Source organism: Scyliorhinus canicula, chromosome 16, assembly GCF_902713615.1.
Source record: "Scyliorhinus canicula chromosome 16, sScyCan1.1, whole genome shotgun sequence".
In the NCBI taxonomy this organism is placed as follows: Eukaryota; Metazoa; Chordata; class Chondrichthyes; order Carcharhiniformes; family Scyliorhinidae; genus Scyliorhinus; species Scyliorhinus canicula.
Genome location: NC_052161.1, coordinates 116,298,126 through 116,324,251, shown reverse-complemented (window position 1 = coordinate 116,324,251; position 26,126 = coordinate 116,298,126). Strand labels below are relative to the sequence as shown.

General features: G+C 46.8%; 2 protein-coding genes across 6 annotated transcripts in view; both read left to right on the top strand.

Moving 5' to 3' along the window:
• The window catches only part of LOC119979430 (solute carrier family 25 member 35-like), a 34,939-nt gene extending 27,282 nt beyond the window's left edge, over window positions 1-7,657 (top strand). Inside the window, exons 4-5 of one of the 2 annotated variants that reach the window (XM_038821653.1) lie at window positions 2,952-3,086; window positions 5,492-7,657. In XM_038821653.1, coding sequence (XP_038677581.1) covers window positions 2,952-3,086; window positions 5,492-5,536 — 180 coding nt within the window. In that variant the 3' untranslated portion in view covers window positions 5,537-7,657. Of the gene's footprint in view, window positions 1-2,951; window positions 3,087-5,486 lie in introns of both variants that reach the window. The other variant, XM_038821652.1, reaches the window with a different exon arrangement.
• A 7,353-nt stretch (window positions 7,658-15,010) lies between these two features.
• Window positions 15,011-25,862, top strand: tmem82 (transmembrane protein 82). 4 transcript variants are annotated; one of them, XM_038821648.1, is made up of 6 exons: window positions 15,011-15,474; window positions 15,560-15,632; window positions 19,374-19,551; window positions 20,964-21,372; window positions 23,755-23,942; window positions 25,678-25,862. In XM_038821648.1, exons 1-6 carry the CDS (start codon window positions 15,393-15,395, stop codon window positions 25,789-25,791), a joined length of 1,044 nt encoding a protein of 347 aa, XP_038677576.1. In that variant the 5' UTR covers window positions 15,011-15,392; the 3' UTR covers window positions 25,792-25,862. The 4 variants fall into 4 exon arrangements, with proteins under 4 accessions (XP_038677576.1, XP_038677577.1, XP_038677579.1 ...); XM_038821649.1 differs by lacking the exon at window positions 15,560-15,632; XM_038821651.1 differs by lacking the exon at window positions 19,374-19,551.
• Window positions 25,863-26,126: the final 264 nt, after the last annotated feature.

Sequence of the window (26,126 nt, the reverse complement as noted above, 5' to 3'; positions counted from 1 at the left end):
GGAGGCCCACTATGTTTGCTTTCAGATTATAAAGAATAAGCTCGACAGGTTTTCTGTGTTTAAACAAAGAACAAGATCAGTTTATTGACCCTACATCCTGAATTTGAAATAAATCGAGGCAAATCACGGACATTTCCTGGGCCCTCACATTCACTGGAACATATTGTGGAGTAAAAGGATAAACTTGTAGATGTTTAACAGTTTGTGAAGAAGATAAACAATCAAAGGAATATACGGTCAATTGTTCTTTGCTTGGTCTTGATGCAGTGGTCCCATTGCTGTGGCTGTTTTGTTCAGTTGTCTTCCTGGGTATGGAGGGGATTCCCACTTTTTATTCCCAAAAGATCTCAGTTTGCAGTAGATCTCTCTTCTCAGGATGGTTACTTTGCAAATCCGAGTGCAATACTTTGGAGAGAGAAACCGCTTCCTTGTAGCTTTTCAGTACAGTGTTCTGATCTCTCTGGCTTGGTAAAACAGTTCTGAAAAACCTTATTCGCTGTATATTCGAGGAATTTGATGATTGCCATGTCTGCTGCTATCATTGTTGGTGGGGTTGCGGGAGGGTGGGGGCAAAACTGCTCACAGTACTCCAGATGGGCCTCACCATTACCTTGTACAGTTGCAGCAAGGCTTCCCTACTCTGACACTCCTACCCACTTGAAATAAGGGCCAATATAGGGTGGCAAGGTAGCACAGTGGTTAGCACTGTTGCTTCACAGTGCCTGGGTTCAGGGTTAGATTCCCAGCTTGGGGCATTGTCGTTCTCCCCATGACTGTGTAGGTTTAGGGCAGCACGGTGGCGCAGTGGGTTAGCACTGCAGTCTCACGGCGCCGAGCTCCCAGGTTCGATCCCGGCTCTGGGTCACTGTCCGTGTGGAGTTTGCACATTCTCCCCGTGTTTGCGTGGGTTGCGCCCCAACAACCCAAAGATGTGCAGGCTAGGTGGATTGAGCACACTAAATTGCCCCCTTAATTGGAAATAATGAATTGGGTACTCTAAATTTATTTATTTTTTTTAAAGAAAAAATGTCTGTGTGGGTTTCTTTTGGGTGCTCCAGTTTCCTCCCACAAGTCCCGAAAGACGTGCTGTTAGGTAATTGGACATTCTGAATTCTCCTTCTGTGTACCCGAACAGGCGTCGGAATGCGGCGACTAGGGGGTTTTCACAGTAACTTCATTGCAGTGTTAGTGTAAGCCAACTTGTGACAATAAAGATTATTATTCCATCAGCTTTTTTGATTACCTGCTGCACCTGTGTGCCAGCTTACTGTGTTTCATGCACAAGTCCCCCCAAGTCCCTCTGTTCTTTTGTTCTCCCTTCTAAATGAACAACTTCACATTTTCCCACATTATACACCATTTGCCAACTTTTTGCCCTCTTATTTAAAAAAGAAATTTAGAGTACCCAATCATCCTTTTTCCGATTGAGGGCCAGTTTAGGTGGCCACTCCACCTAGCTGCCCATCTTTGGGTTGTGGGGATGAAACCCACGCAGACACGGGGAGAATGTGCAAACTCCACACATCAGTGACCCGGGGCCAGGATCAAACCCAGGTCCTCAGCGGTGTGAGGCAGCAGTGCTAACCACTGTGTCACCATGTCACCCTTTTGCCCACTTATTTAATCTATCAATATTTCTTTGCAAACTGTTTGTATGCCTCTAATAACCTGCTTTTCCATCTATTTTTGTGTCATCTGCAAATTTGATTACAGTACATTCGCTTCCTCCCTCCAAGTCAATAGTATATATTGTAAACAGTTGCGGTTCCAGCACTAGTTCGTATGGAACCCCACTTCTAACATGTCACCAACCTGAAAAAGAACCCTTAGTGCCACCTGCTGTTTTTGCCCATTAGCCAATTCTCTATCCATACCAAAATTACTATCTCCAACACCGTGGGGTCTTATCCTATGACATCCTTTTCAGGGTGGCTCAGTGGTTAGCATTGCTGCCTCATGGCGCTGAGGACCGGATTCGATCCTGGTCCCGGGTCACTGTCCGTGTGGAGTTTGCACATTCTCCCCGTGTATGCATAGGTCTCACCCCCACAACCCAAAGATGTGCAGGGTAGGTGGACTGGCCATGCTCCTGAATTGGAAAAAAAAGAATTGGGTGCTCTAAATATTTTTTAAATGACGTAACCTTTTCTGAGGTATTATCTCGGACGCCTTCTGGAAGTCCAAATACAACATATCTACTGGTTCCCCTCTATCCACTCTGGTTGAGACTTCCTGGAAAAACTCTAATAAATTAAACACCATTCCCCTTTCACAAAGCCATGCTGACTCTGCTAGATTAGATTATGATTTTCCAAAATGTCCTGCTATTACTTCCTTAACAATTGATTCCAACATTTTTCTAACAATAGATGTTAGGATAATCGGCCTATAGTTACATACTTTTTGCCTTCCTGCCTTTTTGAATAGAGGTGTCACATTGATAGTTTTTCAATTCTCCGGTACTTCTCCAGATTTAAAGGATTTTTGGAAAATTACAATCAATGCATCCACTATCTCGGTAGCTACTTCTTTTAGGATCCTAAGATGCAAGCTATCAGGGCCAGCTATCTGTCTTTAGCCCCATTAGTTTGTCGAATACTCCATCTCTAGTGATGGTATTTAATTCCTCCCCCAGAATATAAAACATGAGGAGAGATCGTACAAATCAGGGTTGTACTCCCTGGAGTTTAGATGGATAAGGGGTAATTCCGCAAAGTTTTCAAGCTATTAAAGGGAACAGAAAAGTTAGATAGTGACAAAATTCAAGTTGTTGTTGTGGTTGACGTGAGCTCCTACGATGCTGGAGCCTAACTTCTTTACTTTAACACACCCCTGATTGAACACAGTGTGTGAATGAACTGCCAGGTCAGATTTTTGTGGTGTCCATTTGAAAGTAGAATTAGGTCAAAGGGAATTAATGAGCTTTTTGTGCATTTTATTAATACATTCAGTGGTTCAGCAGTGACAGCTGGTTGGTCGGTTTGGCAGGTGGAATGATGAGCAGCGTTGCCGTGGTGATCACCATGACTCCTTTTGATGTCATCAGTACGAGACTTTACAACCAACCCGTTGACGAGGTTGGCAAGGTGAGTACTCTCTCCATGGTCAAAACACTCAGTTAGCCGTGATGTGACCTGTGCAATGTATAATTCTTCCCTCTCCACCATCACGTCTGCTTATAGGGAGAGTGGACTAGCCGGCATTCCAATGGTATCTCTAAATCCACATCTGATAAAACCAAAATTGATGAAGTTGCGACATTGAGTACTTGGTGTGTGTGCAGAAGCAGAACAGAGTTAAAGTTTGAATCTATGTTAGGCTATGCTGATATGGGGTATTTTGAGTTCTCAATTGTGCTTGGATATTGAGCGGGGTTCTCCCATCGGGCAGCTAAGTGCCAACGCCGGAGTAAAAATGGGAGTGTTTTACTCCGGCGTCAGCGCCCATACCAGGACCCCATTCTGCGGCCCACAGGGGGCTAGGACGACGCTGGAGCAGCCTACGCCGGTGCCGCGGGGTCCGCGCATGCGCAGTGGCCTTCTTCCGCGCAGTGGCCCCGATGCCAAATGGCGCAGGGCTACAGGAGCCGGCGCGGAGGAAAGGATGCCGGGCGGGGCAGAGAGGCTGGCCCGTCGATCGGTGGGTCCCGATCGCGGGCCAGTCCACTACAGAGGCCGCCCCTGGGGTCGGACACCCCTCCCTCTCACAGGCCGCCCCCGGACCCTTCAACGCCGAGGTCCCACCGGCTCAGAGGATGTTAGAACGGCGCCGGCGGGACTCGGCTTTTTGATGATGGCCGCTCAGCCCATCCGGCCCGGAAAATCGGCACACCGGCCCGGGCCGGAGTGTCGGCGCATAACCCGACCGGCTCCGCACCGATTCTCCACACTGCGCCGAGGTCCCAGGTTCGATCCCGGCTCTGGGTCACTGCCCGTGTGGAGTTTGCACATTCTCCCCGTGTCTGCGTGGGTTTCGCCCCCACAACCCAAAGATGTGTAGGGTAGGTGGATTGGCCACACTAAATCGCCCCTTAATTGGAAAAAATCAATTGGGTACTCTAAATTTATTTTAAAAAAAGAAAAGGTTACAAAGGTGAAGCAGACAAGAAATGGTGAGCCGCAGTCTTGCCTCTTCCAGCGGAAGCCAAGGAGGTTGCAAAACTGAAAATCCCTCAGTAATGCAGCTAAAGGGGTGGAGAGGCTAACGATCTAGCTTGTGCTTCCAAACCACGCACAGCTTAAACCTGGATATTATTTATCGATTTCTGTGCCCAACAGTTCAGTTGGTGAGCTGGCTGTCAGTGTGGCACAGACTAGCAAGGTCCCAGGCCTAAACCCTAGTTTCTGCTGAGTCTGCTGATTGCTAGGGAGGGAACCTGGATTCCAACTTTTGATCACCCTTACTGCTGAAGGGCTGGGTGTGAATCCCTGACGAAGATAGGTGAAGACAGTCAAGCAGGCATTCACTGCTCAACTCCTACATGATGAATGGTTATTTGGATGAGGCATCAGAGACTGGCAGTTGCCACAAAAACCATACCCCAGGTATGGCTAAACATTTTACACGACATTACCCTCACCTCCAGCCATTGTCAGTGTCAGATTCCAATAGTTTTCTTTTAACAAAAGGGTGGTCGGTTTTTCTCCTGTGTGCCAAACAACCACTCGTCCAATGTTGGAAAGAGATATTGGGATTGATTTTAAATGCTCTTGCCTGATTTTAACAAGGCAGGAAAGGAGTCAAAATGGGGTCGGTCGTGGCATGTTTGTCCCATTAGCACTGGCGATGCAGCAGGTTCCATTTTAAAAAGGGACCATTATCAGGCTGTCTGCTCCAGGCAATAAGCTTCTTTTAGTTTAGAAATTGGAGTTCTAATGCCTAAATAGGGACCCCATTGCCATTTTAGGTAGTAACAGTGTGGAGTCTGCGTGGTCCATGTGATGTGCAAGGAGCAATCCCCTAAAAGTCAGTCTTTAAGCTACCTTGCTGGCAAATTCTGGTGATCTGCATTGGAATGCCTCTTTGGGGCCCTGCAGTCCACTTGCCGAATTTATTTATTTATTTATTTTTATAAATTTAGAGTACCCAATTCATTTTTTCCAATTAAGGTGCAATTTAGCCTGGCCAATCCACCTAGCCTGCACATTTTTGGGTTGTAGGGGCGAAACTCCACACAGAGATGGGGAGAATGTGCAAACTCCACACGGACAGTGACCCAGAGCCGGGATCGAACCTGAGACCTCGGCGCCGTGCGACAACATGGGCTAACCCACTGTGCCACCGTGCTGCCCTCACTTGCCGAATTTAAATAAGTCACGGGGTCCCATCATCGCTGAAAGTGTGGTCAATCGGAGCGTTCCACCATGTGGGGGAGTGGACAAGATGGCCAGTCAGAGAACAGCAACATTAAGTATGTGTTGGTGAGATGAGTGTAGTGTGCCTTTCAGAAGAATATGCCTGATTTTGAACACTTTTATTCCTCTCAGGGCAGACTTTACAAAGGATTCTGGGATTGTTTGCTGAAGGTCTCGTGTAAGGAGGGCATTCTGGGTCTGTACAAAGGAATTGGACCTGGCTACTTCCGCTTGGGCCCACACACGGTTTTCAGCCTGCTATTCTGGGACGAACTCAAGAAACTGGCCTACCCTGACTATCGACAGAAGATCTGAGGAACCCACTGCAGATACTGAGTGTTATGTAATGTGGTGAAACCTCCAGTAAAGACTGAGGGAGTGGATGGTCTCCATCAACGTTGAGCCAAAGGACTTGGCAAAACCTGTTGGGTCTCCGATGGTGACCAAGGAGAGGGTGTTTCTGTCCAAAGGTTAGTAAGAGGGCCCCATTTTCCTCAAACTACACTGGAACAGTCTGAGTGCAATTCCACTCCATTCTACTGATCTTCCTCTCACCTCAACTGCCTCAGCAATATTTTGGTGTAATGAGTGACTGCTACAGACTGTTGTGAAACTCAGTGATGGCCGCCGTTGCCCAGGACACCGTGTGCATCCTGCGGTAATAAGGAAGCAACCCCAACAGCAATGGTGGGCCAAGTGCAATAATTTTATCGCTTGGATAGAATGGTCCGTACACTGATCTTGGAGCAACATCAGAAATAAATTAGGGACTAATTTGTAACACATCACTTTGTATTTATCTGTCAGATGGCACCTTTCTGTCCCACCATTCAGATCCATATTGAAACCTCGTTCTGGGCATCTTGTCCACTCCCCCACATGCTGGTTGGTCGAGATCTATCTTTCTCCAACTGTGCTGTCTTGGCTTTCATATTTTATAATTCCAATATAAAATTAATGCTGAATCTTTTCTTTCCCTGATCTCCTTTGAATGCACAGCCCACCTTGCAGATTTTCACTGCCCCTAGCTTATTGTTCAGCTGTCTGGCTTCATAAAAATGTTTTGATTTGTTTCTCTTCATCAATTTGAGGGATGTTAATGCTGTGAGGCAAAACAGTTTCTATTACAATCACCCAATGTTCGCATCGAGCCCTCCTGGATCAGATCCCTCTGCACTGCCCCCTCATGGCCAGCTGATCAAAAGCACAGATTCGGTGCAGAGGAAAGTATTATTGTCACTAATGATTAAATGTAGAGTAAAGCTCCAGACATAACCTGACCATCTGTCTCTGTTCCAAATTCAGAAGAATACGTGTGTCATTTTCACATTTCTTACACTTTCCACCTGCCGCTTCTCTTAATGGGATTGCCAAGTTGGTGCTGAATTAAGGACGGGGCCCCAACTCACCAAGGATTCAACTGAGATTGCCCCCATCTCACTTTGTGGTAGCACCCATGTAACGAAGAGAGAGGAACCTTCGACCTGCCAATCTGAGACTGGATGTGAACAGCACCCTCAATGTGTGTTGCACAGCAGAAATCCTAAACCAGGTTTTGTACAGCATTTGTTTTAAACATTCAACACTTAACGCTAATGAAATAGAATTCATTTGGATGATAGAAGCACAAGAACTTCACCTAATTTATGAATGAGCAAGGAAAGCACATAAAACATACAACTGGTAGTGTCTAATGTGCTCTCCACAGTCCTGGCATCCGATGCTGTGGTAACTTCTGATTTTTGGTTGATGACTCAAATATATCATTGGAAAGACCCATGGTTGGCAATGGCTTTGAGCTCTTCTCCTTGAACAATCTTTGAGTTAAAGCATCAGTCATTTGCTGAAGTTGAGAGACTGCAATGTTAGAGCATGGGGCTCCTGACTGTAGATCAATGAGTTGGACCAAAGCTGTATCGAATTAAGTCAATGGAATGGAATCTCCAATACAAGTACAATACTACCAAGCCTGTTTTTGCAAGTCATGTGTCGATCGCACCCATAAGAAAAAAATGGTTAATTTGAATTGTGTACTAGCATCTAGATTGTTTGATTTCCAACAAAAGTGCCTTTCATTTGTGACCTCTAGCACTGAATCTTGTCACACCAGGAAAGGTTGAAACTGTCATCACAATACCTAATGGATCACTCTAATCCTGCCAACACCATGTAGAACTGTCTGTGGGTCACTAACACTGTCTACATTGGGGATCACTTTGCCCCCAGTGGACCACTTTGTGCCTTCCATTGTGTTTCTGTAACACTGTAAAACAAATTAAATAAAATCAGAGTTGTGAACAAGAGTTGAATTTTAATTTTGAAAATCTTTGCAATGGGAAATCTGTATCCGTGTGTGGAGCTGATGCTTGTTTTCCTGCACTCCTGTGACTATAATCCGTCTTAACATCATCTAATACTTCTCTGCATTTTAAAACCTGCAACATGTCTCCCCTCAGCTTATTTGAAGAGTGGTGAATGAACAAAGAATACAGTAATACAGACCCTCTACGTCTGTACCGGTCATGATAGCACCCTTGGCCAAAACCTTCAGCACTTCCTATTGCTGTATCCCTCTATACCCATCCTATCCATATATTTGTCGGGATGCCTTTTGAATGCCGATAATGGATCTGCTTCCACAACCTCCCCTGGCAACGCGTTCCAGGCACTCGCCACCCTCTGTGTAAAAAATCTGCCTCGCATATCTCCTCTAAACTTTGCCCCACGGGCTTTAAACCTATGCCCCCTGGTGATTGACCCCTCCACCCTGGGAAAGAGTGCCTGCCCATCCACTCTATCCATGCCCCTCATAATCTTGTAGGCCTCTATCAAGACACCCCTCCACCTCTGCCGTTCTAATGAAAACAGTCCGTATCTATTCAGCCTCTCCACATAGCTAACACCCTCCAGACCAGGCAACATCCTGGTAAACCTCCTCTGCACCCTCTTCAAAGCCTCCACTATTTTCTGGTAGTGTGGCAACCAGAATTGTGCGCAATATTCCAAGTGCAGCTGTACCAAGGTTCTACACAACTGTAGCATGACTTGCCAGTTTTATACTCGATACCCCATCCAATGAAGGCAAGCATTCCGTCTGCTTTCATGACTACCTTGTCCACTTGTGTTGCCACTTTCAAAGATCTGTGGACCTGCACGCCCAGATCTCTCTGACTTTCTATATTCCTAAGAGTTTTGCCACTTACGGTATATTTCCCCTCTATGTTAGACCTATCAAAATGCATTACCTCACATTTGTCTGGATTAAACTCCATTTGCCATTTCTCTGCTCAAGTCTCCAACCTATCTATGGCCTGCTGTATCCTCTGACATTCCTCAACATTATCTGCCACTCCACCAACCTTGATGTCATCCGCGTACTTACTAATCAGACCAGCTACATTTTCCTCCAAATCGTTTATGCACACTACAAACAATGGAGGCCCCAGCGCAGATCCCTGTGGAACACCACTAGTCGCAACCTTCCATTCAGAAAACACCCTTCTACTGCCACCCTTTGCCTTCTGTGACTGGGCCAGTTCTGTATCCCTCTTGCTACCTTACTTCTTGTCCCGTGTGACTTCACCTTTTGTACCAGTCATGCAGCACCTTGTCAAAGGCTTTACTGAAGTCCATGTAAACAACATCCACCAACCTCCCCACATAATCATCTTTGTCACCTCCTCAAAAAACTCGATCACGTTAGTGAGGCACAACCTCCCCTTCACAAAACCATGCTGTCTATCACTAATGAGTCTATTTGCTTCCAAATGGGTATAAATCCTGTCCCTGAGAATTCTCTCCAATAATTTACCTACTACCAACGTGAGGCTCACTGGCTTATAGTTTCCTGGATTATTCCTGATACCTTTCTTAAACAGTGGTACCACATTAGATATTCTCCAGTCCACTGGGATATCACATGTAGCCAATGAGGATATAAAGAAGAGAGTTAATGCCCCAGCAATTTCCTCCCTTGCTCCCTCAGTATTCTGGGGTAAATCCCATCCGTCCCAGGAGACTTGGCTACCTTAATGTATTTTAAAACACTCAACACCTTTTCCTTTTTGATGTCAACATGACCCAGGCTGTCCACACACCCTACCCAAGAATCATCTTACACAAAGTCCTTTTCTTTGGTGAACACTGATGCAAAGTACTCATTTAGTACCTCGCTCATTTCCACTGGCTCAACACATAGATTCTCCCCACTGACCTTAAGTGGTCCAATCCTTTCTCTGGCCGTGGCCCTCTTGCTTTTTACATATGAATAAAAAGTTTTGGGATTCGCCTTAATCCTACTTGCCAAGGACTTTTCACGACCCCTCCTAATTTCCTGCTTAAGTACCTTCCTACTTTCTTTACACTCCACAAGGGTTTTGACTGTCCCCCACCCTTCTAGACCATACAAAAGCCTCCTTTTTCTTTTTGACGAGGTTCACAATATCCCTCATTATCCAAGGCAAACTTCCTATACTTATCCTTTGTTCTCTCAGGAACGTGACTTTCCTGAATCCTAATCAACCATCGCTTGAAAGACTCCCACGTGTCTGATGTTGATTTACCCTCCAACAGCCGCACCCAATCCAAATTCTTCAATTCCTGTTTAATGTTATCGAAATTTGCCTTTCCCCAGTTTAGCACCTTAACACGGGAATTACCCTCAACCCTGTCCAAAAGTACCGTAAAACGTATGGAATTGTGGCGAATGCGCAGCATAAACTCGGCCGGCAGTTAAATAAAATAAGATTGGGAGTTTATAATTTGGAACGTTGCGTTTCTTCTCTGCATTCTCTCCAACAGAGACTTATTTAGCGGTCAGGGGTGTACATTTGTACGCATGGTTACAAATGTAGTTTCATCAACAGAGCACATATCACAGTTTGTCTTAACTCATGTCCAACAAGATTCAGCCTAAAATTTGATTGGCCTTATCGATGACAGATTCTCACCAATCAATGGTCAGTCGGCAACTATATTCAGATCCTTTACAACCTTTGCCAATCCATATATTTTGATGTTACCAGCTTGCTAGACGCCCTCTTTGATCAGTGGGCATTGCAGGCTGTTATTTTTCATTTACCACAGCTCTACTGTTTAATTTGGTCTTGTTATTTTGATTGTAATGAATCAAGGGACTGGTGCAACTAAACTTTGCGATCTGTTTGTAATTGATAGCACTTCACAATATTAATGGAACAGAACGTGGCTGTATCAGTGGGGAGTTTGAATCGTTTGAATTATTCAGGAACAAAATGAAGTTGTGGGATGTTTCATAATATTCACAGCAGGTTTATATTACAAGAATGCTGATGTTGGACATATCACATCTTCTTCAATGCTGACCTTGGCAAATCTGGTAGGTTTGCTTTACGTTGCCGCCAGCTATAGCAAAAACCACACCATAAGGGGCAATAGCACCAGCATGGAACAAACACAATATAATAGGAGTTTGTGAATCTGTTATCAGGTTAAGGGTGCATGTCCCAGTAAAATAAATCTGTCATCAATGAGGCCACTCAAATATTAGGCTAGGTCTTGTTGGACATAAGGGGCGCGATTCTCCGCACCCCACGCCGGGTGGGAGAATCGCGGGAGGGCCGGACGAATCACGCCACGCCGCCCTGGCACCCACTGCAATTCTCCCCCCCCCCCCCCCCCCCCCCCAAAATGGCGTGTCGCGTTTTGCGACAGGCCGCTCCAAGAATCGCCACTCGCCATTTTTCATGGCGACCGGCAATTCTCCGGCCCGGATGGGCCGAGCGGCCTGCCGAACCCAACCGGTTCACGCCAGCGCCAACCACACCTGGTCGCTGCCGGCGTGAACAGCGCACGACCGGTGAGTGTGCGGCCTGTGGGGGGCGGAGGGAGGATCGAGCACCACGGGCGTGCTCAGCAGATGTCTGGCCCGCGGTGATTGTCGGGCCGGTGTCTCTAAAAGACGCACTCTTTTCCCTCCACCGCCCCGCAAGATCAAGCCGCCATGTCTTGCGGGGCAGCGGAGGGGCAGACGGCAACCGCGCATGCGCGGGTTGGCGCCGGCCAACCTGCGCATGTGCGGCTGACGTCACTTCGGCGCCGCCAGCTGAGTCATTCTCGGTGCGCTGCTTTGACGCAAGCGTCAAGGCCAGGCGTTCGTGATTCACGCTCTGCCACTCCTAGCCCCCCCGGTGGGGGGGGGGGGGGGGGGGGAGAGAGAATAGGGGGCAAGGAGCAGCCTCCGACACCAGAGTGAAACACTCCGGGTTTCACTCCAGCGTCGGCTGTTTGTCTCCCGATGGGAGAATTGCGCCCAAGATTTTAAAAAATTAATTTAGAGTATCCAGTTCATTTTTTCCAAATAAGGGGCAATTTAGCATGGCCAATCCACCTAACCTGCACATCTTTGGGTTGTGGGGGCGAAACTCCACACAGACAGTGACCCAGGGCCGGGATTGATCCTGGAACCTCGGCCCCATGAGGCAGCAGTGTTAACCACTGTGCCACCGTGCTGCCCCTGGAACACAACCTATTCCAATGGGAAACGGTACGGGATTTGCCGGGTCAGTGATTGACACCTGGGAGGCTGACAAGCTGCAGCTGCATATACACATTGCAATCCCCACAAACACTCATCACAGCCAACAAGGTGGCACTGGTTGTGCTGGAGCGCGCCCATACCACTGATGGGTCAGCTGGTGCCAGAGGGCGTCTAGGTGGGTGGCCAGGGTGGACACCCATACAACCTGTGACCTTAAGTTCACAGTGGTAGTCAGCGGCGTGCACAGCTGCCTTGCCGGCCACGGCAATGTGGTACCGTGCCCGTCCACCCTGACCCCACGGCCCACCTCCTGGCCACCCCCCCCAGTACTCCCACTGGCCCTGGCAGAATCCCGTCGGCCAGCGGCACAACTGTGAGCAAACTATAGCATGTCCGACACTTTCTATACCCCCTCCCCCTCAGCAGCCACAACGGCAGTTTCACGATTTTTAAAAGTACAAGTGAACCGCGCCGTCGGGAATTTGCCCCAGTGGAGGCGGAGAATTGCGCAGGCCCCGGCGAATACCAGGTCAGGGCCATTAATGATGTGCCAATAGCGTTTACTGTACGTGGGTTCTGGAAGGCATTGATGCTACTGTTGTGGCAGAGGAGAATTGCGATTTGTCGTGAAACCTCCGCCGGCCGCGACTTTGGCGTCAAAACCGATGCTCCGCCCAATTGCATTTCATGATTCCGCCGTCAGCCGATGGAGAACCCCGCCCATTGATCTTTCAGGATGGCTCCATCGCCTGATCCCTGTGGCACCCTGTTAGTGACACCTTGGTACTTTGATAGCTCTCTATCTATAAGCACGCTTTTTCATGAGGCACAGTCAGTCAGCTTCAATAGCTCACCTTGAAGATAAATCCTGAGGCCCAAATTCAAATAGTCTCACGCCTCTCTGTTTGGGCTCTTCCCTCACATATTGCCAGGTATAATCTCTACCCATATGAGTTTACAGCAGGCGAGGTATCTTCGCTTCTAACCTGAAGTAATTACTAGGGTATAGCCCCATTTGTGCTGAGTACTCCCACTGTACCTTGTCCAAGTGATGATGTGGGACCTTAAATTGTTGACAGGGTGTCTGACCATTTGCTTGTACCCAATCCACAAATCCGTAGTAGTTAAGGAGTTAAATATCATTGAGTTTTACGGCCCATTGTGTCTGTGCCGGTCATCAAGCACCCATTATCCAGCACTTCATTCGTAGCCTCATCTGCCATGGTACTTCAAGTGCTCATCTAAATGCTTCTTAAATGTCGTGAGAGTTCCTGCCTCTACCGCCAGTGAATTCCAGATTCCCAACACCCTAGGGATGAAAAAGTGTTTCCTCAAATTCCCTCTCTGTTATCTGAAATCTATGCCCCCTGTTTGTTGACACCTCAACTAAGGGGAAATGTTTCTTCCTATCTACCATGTTTATCTATCAAAATGTTGTACAATTCAATCAGATCCCCTCTCAGCCTTGTCTGCTCTAAGGAAAATAAACCCAGCCGAATCAGCCTCCCTCCAAGCTGAAACTCTCCCGCCCAGGCAACAACCTGGTGAATTGTCTCTCTTTTTTAAAATTTAGAATACCCAGTTCCTTTTTTCCAATTAAGGGGCAATTTAGCGTGGCCAATTCACCTACCCTGCACATCTTTGGGCTGTGGGGGCGAAACCCATGCAAACACGGGGAGAATGTGCAAACTCCACACGGACAGTGACCCAGAGCCGGGATCGAACCTGGGACCTCGGCGTTGTGAGGCAGCAGTGCTAACCCACTGTGCCATCGTGCTGCCCCTCCTTTCTTTTTATTAAAGAGTATGTTTATTAGAATTTTTTTCATAATAATCAACACAAATCAGAACAACAGAATGCAAAAAAATCACAAGCAAATATAGAAGCTAAAAAAAAAACACACAACACATAATTAACTTAAATACTAAGACTAACCTAAACCGCCTAACAACTAACGTTGATTAAATCCTTAAAAAAGGAAATAAATGGTGACCATCTTCGGTAGATCTTCTCCACTGACCCCCTGATGGTGAATTTGGCTTTCTCCAAGTGTAGGAATGACATTAAGTCACCCAGCTAACAGGGCAGCATGGTGGCCTAGTGGTTAGCACAACCACCTCACGGCGCTGAGGTCCCAGGTTCGATCCCGGCTCTGGGTCACTGTCCGTGTGGAGTTTGCACATTCTCCCCGTGTCTGCGTGGGTTTCGCCCCCACAACCCAAAAATGTGCAGAGTAGGTGGATTGGCCACACTAAATTGCCCCTTAATTGGAAAAAATAATTGGGTAATCTAAATTTAAAAAAAAAGTCACCCAGCTAAGCACAGGCATTGGACGGAGTGAGCAACCTCCAACCAATCAATATTCGTCTCTGGGCTATCAGCGAGGCAACGGCGACAATGTCATAGATTGTCTCTGCATCATTTCTGCCTTAGAACATACAGTGCAGAAGGAGGCCATTCGGCCCATCAAGTCTGCACCAACGCACTTATGCCCTCACTTCCACCCTATCCCTGTAACCCAATAACCCCTCCTAACCTTTTTGGTCACTAAGGGCAATTTATCATGGCCCATCCACCTAACCTGCACGTCTTTGGACTGTGGGAGGAAACCGGAGCACCCAAAGGAATCCACACAGACACGGGGAGGACGTGCAGACTCCGCACAGACAGTGACCCAGCGGGGAAGCGAACCTGGGACCCTGGCGCTGTGAAGCCACAGTGCTATCCACTTGTGCTACCGTGCTGCCCTTCTAGTGCAATCACATCCTTCCTATAATGTGGCGATCAGAACTGCACACAGAACTCTTGCTGTGGCCTTAGGAGCTTTTTATACAGCCCCATCATAACCTCCCTGCTTTTATATTCTGTGCCTCAGCTAATAAATGCAAGTATCGAATATGCTTTCTTAACCACCTTATCTATCTGTCCTGCTGCCTTCCGGGCCCAAGGACACACACCCCATGGTCAAAAGAACAAAGAAAAGAACAGCACAGGAATAGGCCCTTCGGCCCCCAAGCCCAGCATGACCATGCTGCCCGTCTAAACTAGCCCTCTGTACTTCCTCGGGTCCTACCATTAATTGTATCCTTTGCCTTGTTGGGTCCTCCCAAAATGAACCTCCTCCCACTTTTATTGGGAGAGCTTTGGAGTATTAATGAATTGGAAGATACTAGTGAGAGTTGGGGATTTTAATAAGGCTAGGATGTCTTTGCGTGCAGGATTCAGGGATAATTTACAATGTTTGGATATATTTTCATGTTTGGGTGAAATACTGTGTGTTTTTTTTTAACAGGTATTTGAGATTTGGGAGGATTATTTTCAGGTCTGCAGGCTATGACAGGATATTTGGGGTTTTGGGGGGGGATATTTGAATGTTTGAGGGGCTGAGACTCTCTCTTGTCTCGGCATCACCTCTGTCGCCATCGCCAGGCGGTGTTGGATGAACCGCTGGGGGCGAGTCTTGATTCCGGCTGGACTTTAACCCCGGGGCCGGGATCGACAGAGCTGGTCCGGGCCTGGGAATGTGGGGCCTTCTCCGATGGTGCACCCCCAGCTTTGGGTGGATTTCCCTGACTTCGAAGCCCATAGACAGCCTGCTGCAGGGTGAGTCGGAGGCCGGAGTGCGGGGCGGGGAGTCCGGTGTGTCAATTGGGCAAGTTTTCAATATCGCCCCACTCTCTCTTCATAGGCGTGATCGCGGCGTGTGCTGTCTCTGTCCTCAACCATTTGCTGCGGATCCACCTCCACATCCAGAGTTTGATGTAAGTTTATTTATGGGAAGGGAAGGGGGGACTTTCTGAGGGTGGTGGCTTCCCCCTAAGGACTTTTTTTTAAAATGCCAACCCGAATTTATTTTGTGCTGTTTTTACAGAGGGGCACAGACGATTGTGATGTGGGATACTGAAGTGAGACTAGCTCCCCTCCTGGATGAATGGGGAGGCTGATTGGCATTGCCTTAACCATAATCACATAGTCCAAGAGCTGCTTAGACTGTTAAATACCAGCCCTGACTTCCTGCAGCAAGTTTAACTACAAATCCAGCTTTGTATGGGCTAGCTGAGTGAATTACCCTGAAGCACAATTGATCCCCATGCCAGTAGTTGCCACTAGGTTTACATGGGTAGTACCGCCTGTAGAATTTACAGTACGGAAGGAGGCCATTTGGCCCATAGAGTTTACACCGGCCCTTTGGAAAGAGCACCCTACCTAAGCCCACACCTCCACCCTATCCCCATAACCTAGCAACCTCACCTAGCTTTTGGACACTATGGGGCAATTTAGCGTGACCGATCCGCCTAACCTACACATCTTTGCACTGTGGGAGGAAACCGGAGCATCCGGAGGAAACACACGCAGACACGGGTAGAACGTGCAGACTCCGCACAGTCACCCAAGCTGGGAATCAAACTCGGGTCCTTGGCGTTGTGAAACAACAATGCTAACCACTGTGCTACCGTGCCGCCTCTTTTGCCTAAACTGTAATCTTGACATAATGCACTGTGACAAGTGTTGCGGTATATCAGAGTGTTACAATCAGGAATGTGGATACACCACACTGATCATTGTAGCCTGATATACCCCACACTCCTCATTGTAACTGTCTCTGAAATACTCCACACTCCTCAATGTAAGTCTCTGAAATACTCCACACTCCTCAATGTAACTATCTCTGAAATACTCCACACTCCTCAATGTAACAGTCTCTGAAATATCCTCACTCCTCAATGTAACAGTCTCTGAAATACCCCACACTCCTCAATATAACTGTCTCTGAAATATCCCACACTCCTCAATGTAACTGTCTCTGAAATATCCCACACTCCTCAATGTGACACTGAAATAACCCACACTCCTCAATGTGACACTATGAAATAACCCACACTCCTCAATGTGACACTGAAATATCCCACACTCAATGTGACACTGAAATATCCCACACTACTCAATGCGACACTGAAATATCCCACACTCCTCAATGTGACACTCTGAAATAACCCATACTCCTCAATGTAACACTATGAAATAACCCACACTCCTCAATGTGACACTGAAATATCCCACACTCAATGTGACACTGAAATATCCCACACTACTCAATGCGACACTGAAATATCCCACGCTCCTCAATGCGACACTGAAATAACCCACACTCCTCAGTGTAACAGTGTCTGAAATACTCCACACTCCTCAGTGTAACAGTCTCTGAAATACTCCACCCTCCTCAATGTAACAGTCTCTGAAATACTCCACACTCCTCAATGTGACAGTCTCTGAAATACTCCACACTCCTCAATGTAAGTCTCTGAAATGCCCTGCAATCCGCAATGTGACACTCTGAAATAAGCCACACTCCTCAATGTAACAGTCTGAAATAAGCCACACTCCTCAATGTGACACTGAAATATCCTACGCTCCTCAATGTAACAGTCTGAAATATCCCACACTCCTCAATGTAACAGTCTGAAATAAACCATACTCCTCATTGTAACAGTCTCTGAAATTCCCCACAATCCTCTATGTAACAGTCTTTGGAATGCCCCACACTCCTCAATGTAACAGTCTCTGAAATACCCCACACTCCTCAATGTAACAGTCTCTGAAATATCTCACGCTCCTCAATGTGACACTCAGAAATACTCCACACTCCTCAATGTAACAGTCTCTGATCAGGGCCGGGATCAAACCCAGGTCCTCGCCACCATGAGGCAGCAGTGCTAACCGGTGCGCCACCATGCTGCCCATTTGTAGGTTGTTGTTAAATAAACATTTGGAAGGGCGTCACAGGGCAGCACGGTGGTGCAGCGGGTTAGCCCTGCTGCCTCACGGCGCCGAGGTCCCAGGTTCGACCCCGACTCTGGGTCACTGTCCGTATGGAGTTTGCACATTCTCCCCGTGTTTGCATGGGTTTCGCCCCCACAATCCAAAGATGTGCAGGCTAGGTGGATTGCCCGCTAAATTGCCCCTTGGAGAAAATTAATTGGGTACTCTAAATTTTAAATAAAGGAAGGGCATCACTGTGGCGCAATAGTAAGCACTGCTGCCTACGGCGCTGAGGACCCAGATTCGATCCCGGCTCTGGCTCACTGTCCGTGTGGAGTTTGCACATTCTCCCCGTGTTTGCATGGGTTTCACCCCCACAACCCAAGGATATGCAGGGTAGGTGGATTGGCCACGCTAAATTGCCCCTTAATTGGAAAGAAATAATTGGATACTCTAAATTTATAAAAACACAAAAATAAATAAGTAAATATTTGATAATCAGTCGCATGTAATGCAATTGTTAACTTTAAACAGAGTGGTATCCTTTTTTTATATATATTTAGAGTACCCAATTATTAAACGCACCCAGAGTGATAAGACACTCTGGCTAAGACTTATGGCTAAGACAGTAACTTCATTTTTGGAAGCAAAACAAATGTCAGCCCGTCACATCTAGTTTGTAGTTCACTGCCCCCGCCCCATTTTAGGAAGGATGTGGAAGCTTTGGAAAAGGTGCAAAGGAGATTTACCAGGATGTTGCCTGGAATGGAGAGTAGGTCTTACGAGGCAAGGTTGAGGGAGCTAGGCCTTTTCTCATTAGAACGGAGAAGGATGAGGGGCGACTTGATAGAGGTTTATAAGATGAAATGGGGAATAGATAGAGTAGACAGAGACTTTTTCCCCGGGTGGAACAAACCATTACAAGGGGACATAAATTTAAGGTAAATGGCGGAAGATATAGGGGGGATTCAGAGGTAGGTTCTTTACCCAGAGAGTAGTGGGGGCATGGAATGCACTGCCTGTGGAAGTAGTTGAGTCGGAAACGTTAGGGACCTTCAAGCGGCTATTGGATAGGTACATGGATTATGGTAGAATAATGGAGTGTAGGTTAATTTGTTCTTAAGGGCAGCACGGTAGAATTGTGGATAGCACAATTGCTTCACAGCTCCAGGGTCCCAGGTTCGATTTCGGCTTGGGTCACTGTCTGTGTGGAGTCTGCACATCCTCCCCGTGTGTGCGTGGGTTTCCTCCCACAGTCCAAAGATGTGCAGGTTGGGTGGATTGGCCATGATAAATTGCCCTTAGAGTCCAAAATTCTATGATCTATGATTAACCTAGGACAAAAGTTTGGCACAACATTGTGGGCCGAAGGGCCTGTTCTGTGCTGTATTTCTCTATGTTCTATGTTCTATGTGCAAGTTAGATGGATTGACCATGCAAAAATTGTCCCTTAGTGACCGGGGATGTGCAGGTTAGTTCGGGTTACAGGGACGGAGAGGGGGAGTGGGCCTGGGTAGGCTAATCTTTCAGAGGTCGGGTGCGGACTCGATGGGCCGAATGGCCTCCTGCACTGTAGGGATTCTATGATTGTAAGTATTCTCTGATAAACAGTAACTGGTACCAGGTTTTAACACAAACCAGGATCTCTTCGGGATGCTGTACTCTGAGGACACTGGGAAAGTGGGAGAAAAACAAACGTCTTAAATCAATCGTGAGGCAAGTCTGCCATTTTATTGTTTCAGAGAACCTGCCCAGGAAGGGGTCAAAGCTCCCAAATTGCATTCACAGCGTCAAATTCTGGATTCCCTGCATTTATGCATCCTGATCATCCTATTCGCCACCGTGGGATCCAGAGTGTCCTCTCTAGTGGTACTAGAATTCTCCCTAAGAATCATTTCCATGTTGCTTTCCAATGACCATGTAAGTTTCTTTATTACTTTTGACAAGGTGAAGCACAGAGTCAGTACGTAACATCCAGAAGGAACTCTGCCCGGCCAGATTACAGGGTTTGAAGGTCACGTTAGGAAATCAGACACTTTGATACTGCCATAAATGCAGGAGATTTCTTTAGTGGAACGGGAGATAAGAACATGAGGTGAATTCTGGATTAGGAGCAAGCTGGTTGTTGTTCTGCCTCACCTGCCCCAGGAGCTGTGAAGCAATTGTGTTAACCACTATGCTACCGGGCTGCATGGTAGCACAGTAGTTAGCACAATTTCTTCACAGCTCCAGGGTCCCAGGTTCGATTCCCGGCTTGGGTCACTGTGCGGAGTCTGCACGCTCTCCCCGTGTGTGCGTGGGTTTCCTCCGGTTTCCTCCCACAGTCCAAAGATGTGCAGGTTAGGTGGATTGGCCATGCTAAATTGCCCTTAGTGTCCAAAATTGCCCTTAGTGTTGGGTGGGGTTACTGGGTTAGGGGATAGGGTGGGGATTTGGGCTTGGGTAGGGTGCTCTTTCCAAGAGCCGGTGCAGACTCGATGAGCCGAATGGCCTCCTTCTGCACTGTCGATTCTATGATTCACCTGACTCTTTCTAGTCTTGGGACTCTATCCCAGATGCACTTGGACCAACTGTAGCCCCTGCTGTCCAGTGATGAACAGTCATTTGGGAAATGTTTTTTAAAAATTCGTTCATGGGATGAGGGCGTCACAGGCTGTGCCAGCATTTATTGCCCATCCCTAATTGCCCTTGAGGGGTCAGTTAAGAGGCAACCACCTTGCTGTGGGTCTGGAGTCACATGTAGGCCAGACCAGATAAGGAAGGCAGATTTCCGTCCCCAAAAGGACATTAGTGAACCAGATGGGTTTTTACGACAATGGTTTTGTGGTCATCGTTGGACTTCCAGAAATAAAATTCCAGATTTTATTACATTCAAATTTCACCATCTGCAGTGGCGGGTATTGAACCTGGGTCCCCAGAACATTGTCTCCAGTGGCAACACCAGTGACAATAACACTACACCACCGCTTCCCTGTGTCAGAGTCAAGGTATGAAAGTTGTGGGAGTACAATTTCAGAGCTGAGTTGTGAGGAAAGAGTTGAGAGGAAGATGGGCTTTTAAGTCCTTGAAAGGAGGCAACTGAGAGGAGCCTTCACAGCCATAAATAATAATCAATGTCAAAACCGTAAAGCTGTAGCATTACAGGCAGATAATTGCAGGCAACTAAGCAGCTACTAAAGCATGATTGGTAAATGGGCACACAGCGAACGACAGTTACTGGGGGTACCAAGTGACAGGTAATGGTTTTAGGATTGTAAAGTTGATTTGTTGTTTGAACACCTGATTGGCAGATGTGATGAGTGCAAGATTAAACTTTCTAACTGGTTTTCCAGGGAGCGTCCAGAAAGCAGATCTTCCTCCTGTGCCAGTATTCTGTGGGATGTGGTGTGACGGCAAGCCTGAGCTACCTGAATGAGGGGGCACCTCACTCGACGTTAAGCTTGATGCTAAGCACCGGCCTCGCTGGCCTCATCATGTGGTACGTGTGGAGGCTGGTGAAGCACGTCAACACCATGTATGAGCTACACAGTAAGGAGCGGTACTGCGGGGTGTGCATCCTCCTCCTGACCACCTGGCATCAGATCCCTAAGCTGCTGTGCAACGCCTTGAAGGTGGTGTTCATGGTGGCTGATGTGGCAGCCTTCTTTGTCATCAACAGAGACTTCCTCACCACCTCAGAGGCAATAAGATTCTGGACACCCCTGACTATCTGCTACACCCTGCTGGTGATTTACATGCAAGGTGAGAATTAACAGGATAGTGTGCAGGACAGCGTAGTCTACTAGATCTGATAGCGGTGGAGTGAAAGGGCAAAGTATAGGTCACCCGTGGCTACACGCAGTGACTGAATGCACTACCCAGTATGACACTGTGCCATACAGAGCAGCAATGTTCCACTTTCTATACATGGACTGTGCTGAATTAACTGACCTAAACCAGGGACCTTGGTATCTCAGCATTAAAGGGATAAAGAAACACAGCCTGATCACTATCCAGTGATTCTTTTCAGAAATTGCACGGGGCAGATGAAGGGTGTGGTAGGATCTGTGAAACTCCCATGGAATAATGTCCGACCAAGGTTCATTGACCTGGAAGGCACATACAGGAGAGACGGAATAATGGATGGAAGCCAGCAGCTGTGCAACCTGTACTCCAGGAAGGAGTTAGTGTCCCGCTCCGGAGAGGAAGAGAGGAAATTGGGACAAAATGTGAAAACGCTGCAAGTTTCACCGTTTGACCTCCCTTCTGCGACAGGGAAATCCTGTCGGTTTTTAATTTTGTTAACTGGTTATTTTACAGTTCACCCCAAGCCCTCCTGTGTACAGGGTTGTCTGAAATCTGCTGTAGCTGTAATCTGTGGAAACATGGAAATGCAGGGGCTGTTTAGCTCACAGGGCTAATCGCTGGCTTTAAAAGCAGACCAAAGCAAGCCAGCAGCACGGTTCGATTCCCGTAACAGCCTCCCTGAGCAGGCGCCGGAATGTGGCGACTAGGGGCTTTTCACAGTAACTTCATTTGAAGCCTACTCGTGACAATAAGCAATTTTCATTTCATTTCATTTCAGAAGTTTAAAAGTAGTAATTAACTGGGGAGGCAGGTGCGGAATGTATTATAATCCACAAAGGGGACATAGTCTTTGCATCACTGGAAAGAAATGATAAGAACCTGGAATTTGTTATAAGATGAGATGGCTCGAAACAGCCCACAAGGATATATCTCCTGCCCGGCTCCATTGTGTACCCTCCCTTCCATCCTTCATCCCAATACTGATGGCAGAGCCTTCAGCTGCCCGAGTCCTAAACATACACATCCCTCCACTTCTTAAAACTCTTCAACCGAGCCTTCATGTTTTAGTCTCTTCCTGATTCGGTGTTTCTTTCCTCTATCCCTATTGCGTAGAATTTCATAACGGGTCATTTGACCCAAGGAGAAACCAACGAGAAAATGCTGGAAAATCTCAGCAGGTCTGGCAGCATCTGTAGGGAGAGCAAAGAGCTAACGTTTCCAGTCCAGATGACACTTTGTCAAAGCTATAAGACAGAGAAAATGGGAAATATTTATTCTGTGGAGTGAGGATGAAAGATGAGTCATAGCCACAGAAACCCAGGGAAACGGGGTGCTAATGGCCACAGAAACCATGGGGAAAGAGTGTTAATGGCAGGCTCCATAGTGAACAAAAGATGTGAAAGGCCAAATAGAGAAACGAACATCAGAGGGTAAACTGTGACAGATGTAGTTGGGAGGAGGGGAAGGGGGAAGCAAAGTGGAGAAAGGGTAAGGAAAGGTAGATAAGTTAAATCTATATAAAGAAAGACAAGAAAGAAAGAAATGGTAAAAGACAGTTAAAATGAAATGGGATGAAAACAAATGGGTCGAGGTGGGGTAGAACTAATCATCTGAAGTTGTTGAATTCGATGTTGAGACCGGAAGCGTGCCTAACCGGAAGATGAGATGTTGTTCCTCCAGTTTGTGTTGAGCTTCACTGGAACATTGCAGCAGGCATGGGAGCAGGTTCTTGTGTTAAAAGGCCCCTTAATTGGAAAAAATAAATTGGGTACGCAAAATTGTAAAAATAAATTTTTAACAAAAAGTATCTTTTTAATCGAGTTTTTGGTCATCTGCCCTAATATCTCCTCACATGGCTGGGTCTCGTATTTCATTCTGTAATGCTCCTATGAAGTGCTTTGGGATGTTTTATTAAGTTATAGGTGCTATATAAATGCAAGTTCTGGTTGTAAATTGTCTTTTGCACTGGCTAAATGCTGGCCCAGCCAAGGGCGCCCACATCCTATGAACGAATAAATGTTTTAAAATTACTCCAGTGCTTCTAAATCTTTTTTTTGTGATGTGAAGACCAGAACTGTTCACAGTTAATTGTGGGTCAATTACATTTCTGCCTATATTCAACATAACCTCTCTGTTTTTGGATGCTCTGCCTCTGGAAATGACCTCCAGGGTTTTGTTAGCACTTTTGAATGGCTTTGTCAACCTGCGTTTACTACTATAAATGATTTGTGAATTGCACCCTGCCTAGATCCCTGGATGTGTGAACCACTGTGGGACATTGTTATGTTAAATATTTGGACGGTGCCATTGCAACTGACCTCTTCTGTCATGTTTCAGAGGAGCAGAAGCAGAATCCAACGGAGCAGAGTATCTACCAGACAGTAGGTGTGAGGATGGGTGGGCTGCTGATTTTGACGCTGACTGTTGGGAGGTGGGCTGACGTGCTCCACGTGATCTTATCGCTTTTTGGTGAGATGTTGTGTCTGCTTCAGGCAGGAACAATGATGGAGGCCTGTAGACAACGGGTAAGCAATCTCCTTGCCTTTCCTAATACAGAGGTAACTGGGTCAGATCATACATAGCAAGGTACAACCCCTCCAGATGCTGATTGGCAGAAACACTGTGGCCAAAAGGCTGATTCTGTATATAACTTCCAGAAATTCATCTGATCATTTAGTCCGGTCTCCTCGCTCTTCTTAGGTCCTCATCTGTTTTCTGCATTTTTCCATCACTTGGTTTAATAATCTTTAAAAGTTGATGTATTTTTGTTTCAATGTGTAATAACATTCATGCATGTCTTCCGAAGAAATTAATTATATTAACAGTGCTCTTTGTTTTTTTTTGTTTTTTATAAATTTAGAATAGCCAATTAATTTTTTTCTAATTAAGGGGCAATTTAGCGTGGCCAATCCACCTAGCCTGCACATCTTTGGGTTGTGGGGGTGAAACCCACGCAAACACGGGGAGAATGTGCAAACTCCACACGGACAGTGACCCAGAGCTGGGATCGAACCTGGGACCTCGGCGCCGTGAGGCTGCAGGGGTAACCCACTGCGCCACCGTGCTGCCCCTCAGTGCTCTTTGTTAAGCACCAATGGTAACTCAATAATAAGAACTAGTGGGCAATTTTTGACTTCTTCGACTTCCTTATTGCGTTGAATAGTCACTTCAACAACAAAACGGTGCACCTTGTATCCCCTTTATACATTGGTGAAGCGTATTAAACAAAAAGTGCATTTATTAAACAATTAAACCCCAATTGCAACTTGAGTACTATGGAATATCAACTCTTTCCAAACACTCTTACCAGCTGAGCATTCACTGTTTGCAGATTCTACTCCACGTGGTGATACACCCTCTCCATGTTCACCTCTGCCTCTACATAAGCTCCATGTCCACATTCGTCTGTATATATGCACACTTCCTTTCATGTTTACACACACAAGAACATGTATTTGGGTTGGTGCTCATCTTTTCTGATGTTGAATGCTTTTTGCAGGTTTAGGCACAAGTAACTCTAATGTTTTAATATTTCCCAATCTGTGAACACAATTAAATTGAAAGAACGTCTGGGCAGTAATGTCCAAGCTCAGGTGTGAGTGTGAGTTAATGGTGGACAGGTGGTGCCTGAAGCACTGAACAAATGGCAGCACCTTCAGTAGAGGATAGAGGTGGAGCAAATTTTAAGAAACAAATACTTACACTTGCATCGTGCGTTTCATAGCCACAGAATGTCCTGTAGCGCGTGAAGTGTGTTTGAAGTGTAGCCACTGCTGTGATGTGGAAAATGTAACAGCCAATTTGCACACAGCAAGCTCAGCTCCCACAACAGCAATGTGAGCAAGGTCGGTTACTCTGTGTGATGTTGATCGAGGGTGAATATACTCTCTTTGTGTGATGTTGATCGAGGGATGAATATTGGCCAGGACACTGGACGATAACTTCCGTCCTGTTCTTCTTTGAATTAGAACTTGCCATGGAGTGGGACTTGAACCCTTGTGGCTCAGAGGCAAGAATGGCTACCAACTGAACCATGGTTGATGCATTAAATTTAAACAATAGCAGGGACGATAGTGACGTTTGAGGGGCATCTTGACAAATATATGAATAGGATGGGAATAGAGGGATACGGACCCAGGAAGTGTAGAAGATTTTAGTTTAGAAGGGCAGCATGGTCGGCGCAGGCTTGGAGGGCCGAAGGGCCTGTTCCTGTGCTGTACTTTTTTTTGTTCTTTTGTTCTAATATGATGTGTTTTACAGGATTCCTCTGAAGTCAGGTCCAAGGGGACAGTAAGACAACCCCAGCCGAGCACACAGCAGCGATCAAGAGTATCTGACACACAAACCCTGAATCACCAGAAAGACAGCAGCTGAATGGAGAGTGGACTCGAACCCTGTACTCGGACCATTCAAGAGCCCGCTGCATCTTTGGGGTGGCGGCGGCGGGGGGGGACGGGGTGGGGACGGGGGGGGGGGGGGGACGGTTCTGAGCTTCAGCTCCTTTCTCATTTTTGATTTACTGATTTACACTCTAGAAACTTGGGGAAGAAAAGATAACAGTTGCAGGCAGCCAGACAGCCCGAACCAGGGTGTAGTGGTATGTATGAATACACACTGAAAACATTGTGGCAAGTGTATGTATTGAAGTTACCATTGCCTCATTATCACATTAGGAAGCTTGCTAATAATATTGATAATTGAGCTGAGGG

Bases quoted from the DNA above. Each gene is read 5' to 3' on its own strand.
- tmem82 (XM_038821648.1), top strand. From the start codon at position 15,393: ATGTGGGGCCTTCTCCGATGGTGCACCCCCAGCTTTGGGTGGATTTCC. The intron at 21,373-23,754 runs GTGAGAATTAAC...GTCATGTTTCAG, and splicing joins GCTGGTGATTTACATGCAAG to AGGAGCAGAAGCAGAATCCA. The intron at 23,943-25,677 runs GTAAGCAATCTC...TGTGTTTTACAG, and splicing joins TGGAGGCCTGTAGACAACGG to GATTCCTCTGAAGTCAGGTC.